Raw genomic sequence first — 15,780 nt, 5'->3', positions numbered from 1 at the left:
CCCCACCCCCAGCATCGCACACGGTCTTTGACACTGCCCCTAACCCCGGGTCCTTTATAACCCGATGGTCTCTTCCTGGTATTTCTCCTATTCTGCCTAAGAACTCTTGGATATCTTCAAGAAACTGGAGCAGAGAGTCACTGCTCTTAACACACTCAGCCACTCAAGTGAGGAGACCAATTTCAACACTCTCAAAACTGGTGAAAGTTTGAAGGAAAGAAAAAAACAAAAACAAAACCCCCAGCCAACCCTGCTGAACAGTACCTAAAAATGTCTTAATCAGGGTTGGCAAGTGAAATTTCAGATCCTTGTGACGCCTGGAGTAACTTCCCAGCAGATTATATAAACCGCCTACCTGCTGCTCAGCTGATTGCCCAGTTCCAGCACCTGGGCTCCACTTTCTAGTGGTTTCCAGAGTACCACACTTAAGCAAGGACGTGTGCTTTCCTGCTCAGCTAGTCCTTCTTTCCTTCCCCACCCACCCCTCCACAGCCACGGGCATTAGCCTTTAGATGAAGTGGAAAAATTTTAAATTAAAAAAAAAAAAAAAGAACTCCTTAATCCAATCAATCTAGAAGAGCCTCATATTCCTCTAAAAATAAAAAAGTTTCCCAGAGTGTCAGAAAAACATCAGGGGGAGTAAAGTGGGTCTGAGGGAAATCAATATAAATGAAAAAGAAAAAAAAATTCTATAAAGAAACAACAAAAAAAGCATTTTGAGCAGTATATTCTACAAGAGGGAGTGGGAGTATTTTTTAAAATAATACTAAGATCACTTTATGCAAACAGACCTGACATTTCTTTCATGTGTTGCTGAAAATATTAAATCAAATCTCTGACTAATTAAATAAACAGTTTAAAATCAATCCACCCTATTCAATGGTAACATAAAATGTAAATTCCTCCAACTCTTATTAATGGTACTAAACCCTCTGAAAATATATGCAGCATACTACTCTTAGTCATTGGTGACATTTTTAATTGAGCTCACAGGGGAAGGAGGGAGGACTCTTCTCAATACACTCATCACACCTTTTCTTGTAAGTGCTAAAATTCTACCAAGCAATGCAAAAGGTACAAAATCTACTTTCTTCCTTCACAGAATCCTGTCATGTTCATCTTGAAAAGTGTTTTTCTAAATCTTCTTAATACTCACTTGGCAAAAGCATTTCTTCTGTTAATCTCTTTTTGGGAAGAAGCAGAAGTCGTACTGAAACTTCTCCTAAAACCTAAATGTCAAAGTTAAGGTCAAAAGAGGAAAAATAAATCACAAATTTGCAGTCCTCATTAAAAGGTATCTTTTATCATTTCTTCTATAGGTGTTCTATTCTATGAAATGTTTCTTTGGAAACAGAAAGCAAAGAAAGTTAAGTACATACAGAATATAATAGTGGTTTACATTTTTTTGACAATTTTTTATCTTATCTTTCTCATCAAACTATGCATATGCAAAAATAAGATCATGACATTCCATTTGGAGGTTTTTATTATAAAATTTCTTGAAAACCAAATAAAACTAAATTAGACACTGATAAAGCTGAATCTTTTTATTCTCAAACATTATAATCTTGATAAATCATATGAAAGGATAAAAACAAACAATGACTCATGGAACACTACATCAAAAACTAATGATGTAATATATGGTGATTAACATAACAATAAAAAATTTAAAGAAAAAAAATATTTCATGAAAGGTACATTTTTAAAAAGATGTCTTTAAAAAAGAGTAAGATTTCCAGTTCTGGAAAGTAATGGCAGACCAGATGTGCTGAATCCATCTCTTGATCAAAGCAAGTATAATTTTATACAACTATAATTAAAAATATATATATGCTGTTGAGCTGATACAAAGGCACAATTTCAAAGAGATGTACCACAGGATTGCCACTAAATTCTAGAGAACTTTGGCTTCTGCCTTACTGGCTGCACAGGAGACAGGAAAGGACATAAAACCTGGGACCTACAAAAGGGGGACTCTAACACAAGACTCCTGGTTAAAATGCAGATTCCAACCAGCTCACCCTCAATGTAAGTTTAAATAAGGAACAGAATGAAACACCATTCTGACAAAAACAAAACAAAGTGGCTTGTGTCAATCTTAATGCTGAGAAGGTGGCAAAATTTTCTCCCTTCAAAATTTGTGATCATAAGCCAAATTCATTTTATCTATGTAATAAAAAAAATTGCAGGGAATGTAAATTAAAGTAGTCCCAGGTTGGCAGTACCTCCAGGAATAACTGGCAGAAGTAAATATAACCTTCTCTGGAGGCATCAACCCAGGCCTCAAAGAATTCCTGCACATTAAATTATGAGTAGAATAAGCACCTCACAACAATAAATTACAAAATTCACAAGGAAAGAAGGTACCATAAGTTAGGCTCACAGAAACAGATTGGCAGAACCATAAGTTAGGCTCACAAAGACTTCAGACATGGAATTATTTAACATAAAAATAACAATATTTAAAATGTTTAAAGACATAAAAGAAAAACTTAAAAATATTGGGAAATAACAAGTGATAATAAATAACTACAAAACAGATTTGTGAAAAGGAAAAAAGAAATGAAAATTATATAACTAAAAACTTGGTAGTAGGATTAAACAGCACAATAAACATAGCTGAAGAAAGAATCAGGAAACATGAAAATAGAGCTAAGGATGTCTAGAATACAGTCCAGAAAGACCAAGGTGAAAAATATAAAAGAGGCATGGAAAAGTGAGAAAGTCTACTACACTATTCATCAGAGCTTCTGAAGGAGATAATAAAGAGACTGAAGGAGAAATATTTTAAGTATACAGACAAGAGTTTCACAGAATTGATCAAAGATACTAATTTCCAGATCCAGGAAGAGCCATGATACCAAACAGGATAATCAAAAAGAAATCTCCATCTAGACAACATCAGAGTAAAACTATACAACACTAAGGAAATAGAGAAGACCTTTAATGGCAGTCAAAAAGAAAGATAAATCACCTACAAAAGTATGGGTTAGGCAGATTCACAGCAGACTTCTCAAAAAAGTGACAGAAGATGAAAATAATAAGATTATATTGTCAATGTACAGGGAGACAACATCTTTCAAACTCAAATTTTCACCAACTGTTAGGTTTACCCAGTAAAACTATCATTAGAAAAGACAAAAACTGACAGACCCTTTCTAAAAGAAATTTCAAAAAATATACGTGTGGTAGGGGCACCTGGGTGGCTCAGTCGTTAAGCATCTGCCTTTGGCTCAGATCATGATCCCAGAGTCCTGGGATCAAACCCCACATAGGGCTCCCTGCTCAGCAGGGAGTCTGCTTCTCCTTCTCACTCTCCCTCTGTGCTCGCTTGTTCACTCTCTTTCTCTTAAATAAAATCTTTAAAATATATATACAGACACACACACACGTGGTAGGAACAGAATGATCCCAAGTTAAAGTTCTGAAGATTAAGGACTAAAGTCACTGGTAAATATGTGAGCAAATTAAATATTGGTTATTAATTATATTTAAAAAACTATTATAATAATGCAAAATTTGTGGGGGAAATAAAATAGAAACTGAATAACTCAGTTTCTAAGGATTTTCTATCACTTGGGAAAGAGTACACCTGATGATCAACTTTAGACTTTGCTAAGTATGTATGTTAAAGTACCTACAGTAATTACTAAGAAGTATGTTCATAGAGTATAACTTTCATTCAAGTAGAGAATGGAATGAGAACAAGAGGGGGTAGGAATATAACTAGAATAAAGTCAAGAAAGAGAACCACAAGTATAAAAAACTGAAAAGTAGCAAACAAATAGCATAAATAAATCCAAATATATGAGTACTTACAATAAATGTAAATAGGTGAAACTCTCAGGTTAAAAGGCAAACATTGTCAAATCATATTTTTTAAAGAAGTGAAATCCAACCATATTCTATTTATAAAATATTCCAAAAACATAAGGATATAGAAAAGTTACAAGACAGCTGATAGAAAAAGATGTATTAAGCAAATACTTGACCAAAAGAAAGCTGATATAAGGTAAAAGGAATTATTTAAAAAGCAATACCATTTACATTAACACCAAAAAATGAAATAGACTGGTATAAATCTAATAAGACATGTACAAAATCTATATGAGGAAAACTATAAAACTCTAATGAAAGAAATCGAATAAGATAGAGAGGTATTCCATGTTCATGGATAGGAAGACCCAATATCGTTAAGACGTTAGTTCTTCCCAATTTGATCTATACAATAAATGCAATCTCAATCCAAATCCCAACAAATTGTTCTGTAGATACTATTTGTAAAGTTTGTATGGAGAGGCAAAAAGCCCAGAATGACTAGCATAATATTGAGGGAGAAGATCAAGAAGACTGAAGAAACTTGAAGAATCACTATAAAGCTATAATAGTTAAGACAATGTGGTATTATGAAAGATAAATAGATCAACGGAATAGAACAGAGAGCCCAGAAATAGACCCACACAGATATAGTCAACTGTTCTTTGACAAAAGAGCAGAGGCACTTCAATGGAGAAAGGAGAGATTTTTTAACAAATAGTCCTAAAATATGCAAAAAAAAAAAATGAATCCAGACATAGACTTTACACCTTTCATAAAAATTAACTCCTTGGATCACTGATCTACAGGGAAAACACAAAACTATAAAACTCCTACAAAGATAACACAGGAGAAAATCAGGATGACATTGAGTTCAACGATGACATTTCCAATATAACACCAAAAGCACAATTCATGAAAAAAAAATTGATACCCTGGACTTCACTAAAATTAAAAACTTCTGCTCTGTGATAGACTGCTAAGACAATGAAAAGACAAGCCACAGACTAGAGAAAATGTTTGCAAAACACATTCTGATAAAGGTCTAGCATTCAAAGTATACAAAAAAACTCTTAAAACTCAACAATAAGAAAACAATGAACACAATTTTAAAAATGAGCAAAAGACCAGAATGAACAATTCACCAAAAATGGACAGATGGCAAATATGTGCAAAGATCTTAAACTTCTGTTATGAGAACTGTGCCCGTCATTCATATGCTAAAATCCTAACCCTCAGTGCCTCAGAATGTGACTGTATTTGGAGACGAGGCCTTTAAAGCGGCAATTCAGTTAAAATCAAATGAAATAGGTCAGCCCTAATCCAAGATGACTGGTGTCCTTAAAAGAAGAGATTAAGACACAGACACATACAGAGGGAAAGACTTTGTTAAGACACGGGAAGACCCCCATCTGCAAGGCAAAGCAAGTGCCTTAGAAGAAACCAACCCTGCCGCCAACACCTTGATCTTGGACTTTTAGCTACCAGAATTTTGAGAAAGTAATTCCTTTGTTTAAGCCACACCATCTCTGGTTCTTTGTTATGCTAGCCCTAGGAAACTAATACGTACGACATCATACATCATCAGGGAATTTCAAATAGAAACAACAATGAGATACTACTATAACCTATTACAATGGCAAAAATCCACAGGCCATAAAATTAATCTCAACAAATATTTAAGGACTACTTATACAAATCATTCTTACACAGATGGTTATCCTATGGAAAAAAATGTAATTAGACCCTCACTATATACAAAATCAATTCCAGGTGAATTGATAATTATGAAAAGCAAAAATACAAAACAAAACCTTTAGAAAGCAATATAGGAAAATATCTGTGTGGGGTTTGTTTTAGGAAAAGATTTCCTAAGATAAAACATGGAAAACATAATGGTTTGCTATTTTTTTTAAGATTTTATTTATTTATTTCTCAGAAAGAGAGTGAGAGCGTGCCCATGGCAGGCAGAAGGAGAAGCAGGCTCCCCGCTGAGCAAGGAGCCTGATGCAGGACTTGATCCCAGGATCCTGGGATCACGACCTGAGTCGAAGGCAGACGCTTAACCAAATGAGCCACCCAGGTGTCCCAGTGGTTTGCTACTCTGATTACTTAAAATTTTTAAATATCTGCTTATTAAAAGACATCAAATGGGTGGGGGGGGCAGGGGAGGCAAAAGACAAGTCGAAAACCAGGCAGGCAAGACATTCACAACACACAGGACTGGCAAAGTATTAGTGTCCAAAATATATTCAGAAACCTACAAATTAATAAGACAAACCAAAAAAAAGTGGGCAAGAGACTTGAACAGGTACGTCATAAAAGAGAAAATGCTTATGGCCCATCAAGAAGAAAAAAATGAGGTTCAACCTCATTTATAATCTGAAAAATGCAAATTAAAACCACGAGATACAATTTAAATCCATCAGATGGGCAAAGACTTCTCAATCAAACAGGACTAGTGTGAGATAAGGGGCTGCAGAGGCTCCCGTTCACTGCTCATGGGCACGTGCACTGCAAACAGTCTGCAATTACCTAGGAAGGCTGAAGGTCTGGATGGCCCATGCCTCGCAACCCTAGAGAAACTTCGGCAAAAGTGTGCAATAGTCTAGTTTGTAGTAGTAAAAAAACAAATGTAACACAAATATCCATCAAGTATAGGATGAATAATATATTTTAATGGAACACTAACAAAATAGCCAACAACAATTAAATATATATACATTTTATAATATATATTATTAATATATCTATACAGGGGTGATAAACATTTTTTTTTAAAATCAAGAGAATAATTAACATAAAATTCAAGACTCATAATCTGAGGACAAGGTATATGAGAATATAAAAAAATTGATGAATAAAAGCAAAGGAATAATTATTAGGAACATAAAACAGTGTAAACCTACCAGGATAAGAATGATTCTGTTTATTCGAAGAAATTTCTGAAAGAGTATCCAGGGAATCTGTTACCCTGTGAATAAAACAAACCTATTTAGCAAACCTCATCAGAAGAAGTAGCAGGTCTTCAGATTTAAGATTGCCTCTTAACTGAGGTTTTCACACCAGTGGTTATTTCTTATTTCACCTATTCAACAAACATTTATTGAGCATCTATTAGGAGCCAAGAATGAACTTCAGGCTAGCACTGAAGACGGGCACTAACAAAAACAGAAGAGATCATTGTTATCTAAGGATGAGTAATGCAGAAAAAGTCAACTTAAAGTAAATTCACTTAAAATAGAGACCTGAGTTTATTTCTTTGGAACCTGTATCTTCCAAAATGAAACTTAAAAATCTGAAAATAAATTTGTTTTATGTTAAATTTAACAAATGTTCGATCAGAATTATAAAAACATCACATTCTTAAATTGAAAAAAAAATACTGACTCAGTCTGCGTATGCATGTAATTTTCTGATAAAATTGCATGGCTAAATAGAATCCAACATCTTTTACTTTATATTTGACTCTCAGCACAACCATAAAGGTAACTTTCCTGCAGGTCTGTCTGTATTTTTTAATATTCAAATCATTCTTCATTGTTAAAAAGCCAATCCTCACAGTTTCATTTTCTTTCAGTTGTTTACTGACCTGACCCACAAAGCCTTCATTCTGTCACCCACTTTCTGCAGGACACTTGGTCACCATCCAGAAACCCTGCAACTCTCACAATATCTGCAATTCCATCTTGCACTTCATGTGCATCATTTTTACATGATATACACACTACGGCAATCAGTGAGAGACTGATGGACGCAAATAGGACTTGATGAAGAGGACAGATAAGTAGGTGGTGATGGGTAGTTGAGAAGAACTTAATTCTAAAAGTGATCAGTTCATTAATAATAAGTACCTAATCGTGAGAACTAAGAATAAGAAAATTAATACTGTGCTGATGAAGACCACCTAAGCAAAAAATAGGTAAGTAGGTAGAGAGATAAGATTAGATCTAGTCAGTAAGTCTTCTTGGAATTTCTGCAAAGAAATACCGGATGATTTATATATTAACAGAAAAAAAGGTATGAACTCAGTGAAAGCTGGTGACAGTAAGAAAGCTATCCAAGCAGAGGAAATAACACTTGCGCAGATTCTCACAGAGGAGGCACGTTGGTTTTTCCTCAATGGAAAGGAGGGGAAAGAAGACAACTAGAGTCTGGGAGGAGTGGGATTGTGATTGGTCACTTTATTAAGACTGTCCTCAAGCAGTCCTTAGTTTAAAATTCTTTCTTCTCGCAGATCAGTGGTGTCTTTCAAGAGCTCTAAAGCTGGTTTAAATTAGAAATTCCTCAAAATCAGGGACCATGTCTTTTTATTTGCTTATAGAATGCCTAGCACAGCACAAAGTGCTAAAAGACACTTAATAGTATTTGATGATGATGAATGAGACAATCAGAAGATGACAGGCAGACAGCTGGATTGAGACAGCAGTTCATTTAGAGAGAGAGCCCTGTATCTTCTAAGAAGAGGGGGGTGCTTTTAAATAAATCACCTTAAAGAAGACCAAATAGAAGGCGAGGGGGGAAAAAAAAAAGGTAAAAACCATGTGTTCCATAAACAAAGCAAGAAAAAGAACATGAAACCATGAGAAAGAAAGTGGCTTCATAATATAAAAGGAGGAAAAGCTGTTACAGCATAAAAAAACACTGCACTAGATTTGGTCAGTATTTACTGTGTCTAAAATATGCCAAACTATGTCCTCTGGGTAATCAAACATAAAATGAAGAACTCCAGTCCTCATGACTAAGAGACAAATAAAATTCGTAAGAGACTATAGCAATGTGTTAATGAAGATTTGTCCAAAGCATTAAGAGAACCCAGAAGACTGGGGACTCCAGCATGGACTTTCCCCTCAATCAATCAATCCAGAACACATCGGTCCTAAAGAAAGTCAGCAACCCTCTTTTAATCATTACAGGGTACTGGTTAAGAACATAACTTCAACTACCTGGGTTCAAATCTCCACTTGGGAGCTGTGCACACTTGCATAACTCACTTAACCTCCCTGTGCCTTACTTTCCCCCACTGTGAACTAGAGATAATTACAGGACCTGACCCAGAGGGAGCTTCCAAGGTGTGAACAGTGCATGCAGCGCTATTAACTGCTGACACACAGAAGTGCTGTGTGTTGGCTACGGCTTTTTCTCTATTTACAAAATGCCTACCACAAAACAGCAAACTATCTAAAAGCAAGGGCTTAGGAGAAACAAAATAACAAATCTGGGCTGAGTCCAGCTCCATCATTAACTAGTGTAAGACAGATCAAAATACGCCACTCCAAAACATGCCACTCTGGCAGAAGGATTATTTTGAGCTAAAGACATTTGAGAATCAACAAATGCAGGAGGATGAATGGATAAAGAAGATGTGGGATATATATACAATGGAATATTATGCAGCCATCAAAAGGAATGAGATCTTGCCCTTTGCAGCGATGTAGATGGAACTGGAGGGTGTTATGCTGAGTGAAATAAGTCAATCAGAGAAAGATATGTATCATATGACCTCACTGATATGAGGAATTCTTAATCTCAGGAAACAAACTGAGGGTTGCTGGAGTAGGGGGGGAGGGATGGAGTGGCTGGGTGATAGACATTGGGGAGGGTATGTGCTATGGTGAGCGCTGTGAATCGTGCAAAACTGTTGAATCACATATCTGTACCTCTGAAACAAATAATGCAATATATGTTAAGAAAAAAAAAGAAGAAGAAGATAGCAGGAGGGGAAGAATGAAGGGGGGGAAATCGGAGGGGGAGACGAACCATGAGAGACAATGGACTCTGAAAAACAAACGGAGGGTTCTAGAGGGGAGGGGCGTAGGAGGATGGATTAGCCTGGTGATGGGTATTGGGGAGGGCACGTTCTGCGTGGAGCACTGGGTGTTATGCACAAACAATGAATCATGGAACACTACATCAAAAACAAATGATGTAATGTATGGTGATTAACAATAAAAATTTTAAAAACCAACAACAAATGCAGGAAGAGGCTTTCTCTGAACTCTCCTTATCTGCCTAAAACAGGTGCTCCCAAAAAAGAACTCTTCTGTCCTATATCCGCTCCCCAGCAGTTTCATCAAGGAGGGAAGACCGACTCTTCTCATAGGTGAGGAGCTGGGAGGTTAATACCACATCACAAACTATCTTATCTCCCACCCAGCTAGCTTCCCTAAAAACCATGTGCCCTCCCACAAGTGGCCTTTTTCTCCCTCCCTTTCTCCTACTCAGATGGTCTACAAAAACACCAATCTCACCACTTATATGGGTATTCACTTCTTTCCATGATGCCCAGGTGCATGCAAATTTAAATGTAATAAATTTGTATGCCTTTTCTCCTGTTAATCTATCTGTTGTCAATTTAATTCACGGACAACACCCCCCACAACCCCCTCATCAGCTACTGACCCTAAGAGGGCAGAGGAAAATTTTTTGCTCCCCTATGCTAACTATATGACTTTAGTTAAGTCACTTTATCTCTTGAAACTTTTCTTCACTGGCAAAATGAAACAACTATAATAACTTACAACTCACTGGGTTTGAGAGGGATTAATGAAATATGCATCTAAAGTACACTGTACAGAGCCCACCATTTACTAAATGCTCAATAAATGTTTGTCATAATTACTGTTATTTTCCAGCTTACCTGACTCAATACTTATTAGAATCAAATGAAACAACATTCAATTGAAGATACTTCATACACTGCAAAGCATTACATATGTTCAATACCATACTGTCATAAATAATGAGAAAAAAAGTACATCAAGTACATCAAAGAAGGAAATTAATACAAAAATTATGTGAAATTATTAAGAAAAACAAAGTGAGGTGGAAGACAGACCTAAAAAAAACTCTAAAATCTGCCAAGAGGCAGTCACACAGCCTAGGTAGAAGGGAACTAGATGGGGCTCTGGGATGTGATGGCAGATCCGTTCTCATGAACGTGATTACACCATATATGTTCTTTCCTATTTAAAGATTAGCATCCCATTTCCCCTGCACGGAAAAGCATGCCAAGCCAACTTCTCTCAGCACATAAGTCATTTCACATAATGGTACCTGGGATTTCATGAGAACTTGTTTCTGCTCAACTTGTTTTTTTAAAGCCAGAGTGAGCTGGTCCAGAAGTGTACCATCTTAAGGAGAAACACCGAGGAGGTACATTATATATAAATCCTTAAAGCTTCACTTCCCCCGAAGATCTACTGCCTATCTATTTTTGAAAACTAAAGAAATCAGAGGAAAAAGCCATTTTGGTTCCATTAGGTTTGGAGGAGAATGAATGGGGTGCCTGCTGGCAGGAAATTTAATGTAGTTAGGATGTGACTGAAGCAATCAGAGAGCATTTTTACTTTTGTTTGCATGACAGATTAAGCTTGCTGCTCTCACTGTTCTTAGCAGCAAACGCCACTTGTAATAGCCTACACAAACTCATAGGGTTTGCAAATGAGGAATAAAGGAGGGTTTTAAAATTGCAAATCCTCAGCAAAGCAAATTTAGCTTTCCATGAGCCTTCTCTCTGAAGAAGGTGGTGGGTTAACCCCTTGAAAGAAGACATGAGCTGTAGTCAGTGCCTGTCTTTAATATAAAATGAGGAACTCTAACTATAAACCACTGCAAATTACAAAAAGGCCTTGTGAAAAAGCATAAATTTCCTTTTTCTCACCTTTGTACCCTGGATGGGGGAGCAAATATTCCATATCTTGGAGAACAACTAAAGTACTGCACACCTCCAACTGAACCATCATTCTTGCCATGGGGTTTCTCAAGCTCTATACCGTACCAATATCCTAGAACAAGAATATTGGATTTTAAAAGCATCCGCATTTCACCCAAAATGGTTATGCTATTATACAAACCCAGAACCCGAATGGCTTAACATTTTCACAAAATGACCAAAATGATGGAAGAGCATCATGATCGTTGAGCTTTCAAATGATAAAATTTGAAAATTTGAAAAAATGAACAGGAAAAACATTTTACAAGCACAATTACAGAGTTGTACATTAAAGGAGAGAGATAAAATACACAAATTTGGCACGACTTAGCTATTATGCAAGTAGTGTTATGACCACAGCACATCTACAAGCTATAATGAAAAAGAAACTGCCCTTGACTCAGTGATACAGCGCGTTTCAGTGAGAGCAGCACAACACAACACTGAGCCGTATGGATCATAAAGTGCGTGTGCAACCTTCTCCTTTCACTCTCCCAACATTCCAACATCACAGACTGTCCTTAAATAATTAAGGAAGGACAAAAGTAACATGGAAAATATGATTAGACTTCAGGGTGACTCTTCTTTTTCTCTTTTTGTTTTCCCACCCAGGATAAAAAGAAAAATCATAATACTTAACCCTAGTGAAAAGATTTAGATTAGCTAGTAGGAAGAATTTTCTAAAAGGCTTATTTTAAGTATGTAAAAGGACCCACTCTGAGGAAAATAATAGGACCTCCTTTTCTAGAGGGCCAAAACTAAAGCAGTGAGGTTGCTTTCAGTGTGGTGAGAATTAGGTAGATGGACATACACTCCTAGTCTAAGTGTATACATACATACTCCTGGAATAAAGATTCTCAAACGGAGGGTACCACAAGACCAGTTAAAAATGTCTAATGATCCATTCATTTTTATGTAAAAGGAGAATACAGTAGTAATTGCATCTGGTCTCTTACAATCAGTATCAAATAAAAAATAAGAATACAGATGTTGAGAAACTTATTGCAAATTCCAAATTCCAAAATACAAAAATACTGTTTCTTTCAGATGACTAATTCAAAGAGTCTATATAACCTCAAAAATGGCAACCTAGAAGTTCTCCAGTCTTTTCCTCTTCTGTTCAAAAAGACCCTTGAGCCCACTTCTCAGTACTTTTGCACTGAAAAGACTAATGAATGACCGCAGTCCTCTATACTTAAACAGCATACGAGTACAGAGTAATGTAAACAAACTTACTTCTTAGCCATACTAATGCTCTGGAAATAGGTCATCACATTTCTGAATGTCATTAACCAAGGTTGTCTGGTTGCCATTTTTATTTCTGAGTGCCACAGTTACAATGTTCAATGGTACAATGTACCATATAATGGCAATACATTTACCATATGACTCTTGAAAAAGTATAACATCCCACAGAAAGACATGACAAGTGTTAACAATTGTGACTACACCTTGTCTGGTAGTGGTGAGGTATGTATGGCTTTCCACTTAAATGGTAATTTTTTTTCCAATAAAAAGGCTAAAGAGGCTAAAAATGACGTACTTCAGGTCTAGATCTTATAATCTAAAAAGCTTCAATGAATCAGCACTGTTCTCTAGAACTGACTGATCTAAATTTTGATGCCACAAGACATACATGCTACTAATTTCTAAAAGGACAGAATGACTTTAACAGAAAAGTTTCCAACTTTACGTTTGCTTATGACTACCCAAATTTCTAAATGCTTAACCTTAGGAATTTAAAAATTAAAAGTCAACCTAAAACAATGAATTGCATCCAGTGACCCAAACCACTCTAACCTTGTTTTAATATAGAAAAAGGGAACTCAAAAGGCATGGAGATTGTGAAATATACCCCACCTTTGGGGTCTTAAAAGTTTTTATTTGAGAACTATATTAAGACCATCCTAACTCATCTCAATTACTACCTGGAGATCTGTGAGAGACATGAATTATACAACACACAGCCCATCTCAAATCAATTAGCTGGATTGCAATTATAAGTAGTATAATGAAACAAGACTGTGCTGGGAGACAAGTCTCCGTGGCTCGCTCATGTTTCTGCATGTCTTATGAACAAAGGCACTGTCTTTCCATGGATGTCTGCACAGAGGACAGCCTTGGAGGACAGAGACAGGGTGCGGGCCGCATGCCCCACCCAAAATACAGGCATGCGTGTTGTCTAATATACAGGTTCAGATTCCTTAAGCTCAGGGCTCTTCTCCTGTAGCATAAACCACTGGGTGCGCAGGTGTCACCTCCCCGCCCCCACCCTGGGAACTGGGGCTCAGGAAGCAAGTGCAAGAAAATGCTGACCCTCTGCTTCTGCCGCTGCTGGGACTCCAGAAGTCCTGTCCTTGAATCAGGAGCCTAACGTCTTCCATTAGCATCTATGAAACTGGCAATCTAACTTGTCAGCTTATACATGTAAGGTAAAATCTCAGATCCTTCACAGTTCTTGACAGAAGACCACAAATTTAAAATCAATGTTCTGGGTAACCTTTTCCTAAAATGCTGCAATGCCACCATGTGTCAAAATAGCATACTGCCATTTAAAATACACAAACATGGTTTCAGTCAACTGGCTTCTATATTTAAAATTAAAATCACTGAAAATACAAAAGAAAGCTAATCTTTACTTCTGGAAACACAATATTAAGTCTAGATTGGAATGACTATGTAAATACACAAACATGTATTTTTAAGGTCCCAGGGTACACAGAAGCTTTTCATTTTCCCTCAAACCTGTCTGTTGGCTTTTCTTTCCAAGCCACTCAGATAAAAGCTATATGCTGTGAACTCATTTTAAGAATATCCTTAGCAATTTACCCAAAGGATACAAAAATACTGATTCAAAGGGGTACATGCATCCCGATGTTTATAGCAGCATTATCAACAGTAGCCACATTATGGAAAGAGCCCAAATGTCTATCAGCTGATGAATGGATAAAGATGTGGTATAAATCCCCTGGAATATTACTCAGCTATCAAAAAGAATGAAATCTTGCCATTTGCAACGACATGGATGGAGCTAGGGTGTACTACGCTAAGCGAAATAAGTCAGAGAATGACAAATATGATTTCACTCGTATGTGGAATTTAAGAAACAAAACAGATGAATATAGGGGAAGGGAAGAAAAAAAAAGGAGGCAAACCATAAGAGACTCTTAACTACAGAGAACAAACTGAGGGTTGCTGGAGGGAGGGAGGTGGGGGGTAGGGTGGATGGGGGAGGGGGATTAAAGGAGGACACTTGTGATGAGCACTGGGTGTTACGTGTAAGGGATGAATCACTGAAGTCTACACCTAACACCAATTTTACCAATCATGTCAACTAGAATTTAAATATAAAACTGAAATTAAAAAAAATAACCTTAGCAAAAATCTAATCCTGGTATCTTCTCTCTGTTATTGAGCATGCTTGGCAATCAGTGAGCATGAAGTTGGAGAACGGCCACGAATTTTAACATTAGACAATTTAAAATACAACCGAGATTTCGCGGATGACAGTCAGCCCGAGTCCAGTCAGTGTTTCCATCACTGTTTGGCTTTGTCGGTGCCATAGATAACTAACATCCACAAGAACTGTTCATCAGGAATTCCCTACATGTAAAATTTTAAACCTTTTGTATTCTGAAGTGCTCAAGCTGAGCCAAGAATATACAGATGAGTTACCTGGAGCAAAGTTTGTTGTCCCGAAGAACTTAACGGTGCCGATTCTCTGGCCTACCACCAGCACTCTATCTCCGAGGTGGGGCTCTCCTGCACAGCGGCTGTTATTTGCTACAGATGCTCCTGAGGAATTCAAACCTGTTTAATTGGTTGGTGGGGAAAGGGGAAGGGGCAGGAAAAGAGAAGGGAAAATAGCAAAGGGGAAGAAAAAAAAAACCAACCTCAAAAAGTATATTAGCCAAAAAATCACCACGTGTTTCTAACCAGTCTAGCTAGTTGAGAGATTTCAATGTATGACACCTTTCATGATACACATCACCTACAGCTGTGGCTCTCACGTGTGAGGTCAAGACATTCAAGGAACTTGTGAAGGGTTTCCTGAAAAAGTTATTGCCATGAGAACCTGACACGCACATGGTTCCTGGTAAAGCATCAATTCTACCCAGACTGCCTGGGGTGCACTTACTCGAACAGAGGCCAACACGCTTTTTCTGCAAAGGGCCACTGAGTGAGTACGTGAGGCAATGCGGCCATACCATCTCTGTCATAACTACTTGGTTCTGCTACCCTAGCAC

General features: G+C 37.0%; 1 protein-coding gene across 19 annotated transcripts in view; it reads right to left on the bottom strand.

Moving 5' to 3' along the window:
- The window catches only part of CLIP4 (CAP-Gly domain containing linker protein family member 4), a 93,838-nt gene that overhangs the window by 16,105 nt on the left and 61,953 nt on the right, over positions 1–15,780 (bottom strand). For 17 of the 19 annotated variants that reach the window (XM_073897200.1, XM_073897202.1, XM_073897207.1 and 14 more), the window contains 4 exons: positions 15,209–15,343; positions 11,483–11,606; positions 6,729–6,793; positions 1,157–1,229 (listed from right to left, as the gene is read on the bottom strand). In XM_073897200.1, the coding sequence (XP_073753301.1) occupies positions 1,157–1,229; positions 6,729–6,793; positions 11,483–11,606; positions 15,209–15,343 (397 nt within the window). The remainder of the gene's footprint in view (positions 1–1,156; positions 1,230–6,728; positions 6,794–11,482; positions 11,607–15,208; positions 15,344–15,780) is intronic. The other 2 variants (XM_073897199.1, XM_073897205.1) reach the window with 2 other exon arrangements.

The sequence above is a fragment of the Callorhinus ursinus genome, unplaced genomic scaffold, assembly GCF_003265705.2.
Source record: "Callorhinus ursinus isolate GAN/ISIS: 27379988/994484 unplaced genomic scaffold, GSC_fseal_2.0 scaffold10, whole genome shotgun sequence".
NCBI classification, from domain to species: Eukaryota; Metazoa; Chordata; class Mammalia; order Carnivora; family Otariidae; genus Callorhinus; species Callorhinus ursinus.
The sequence above is the reverse complement of the archived record's forward strand: the minus strand, read 5'-3'. Positions and strand labels throughout refer to the sequence as shown.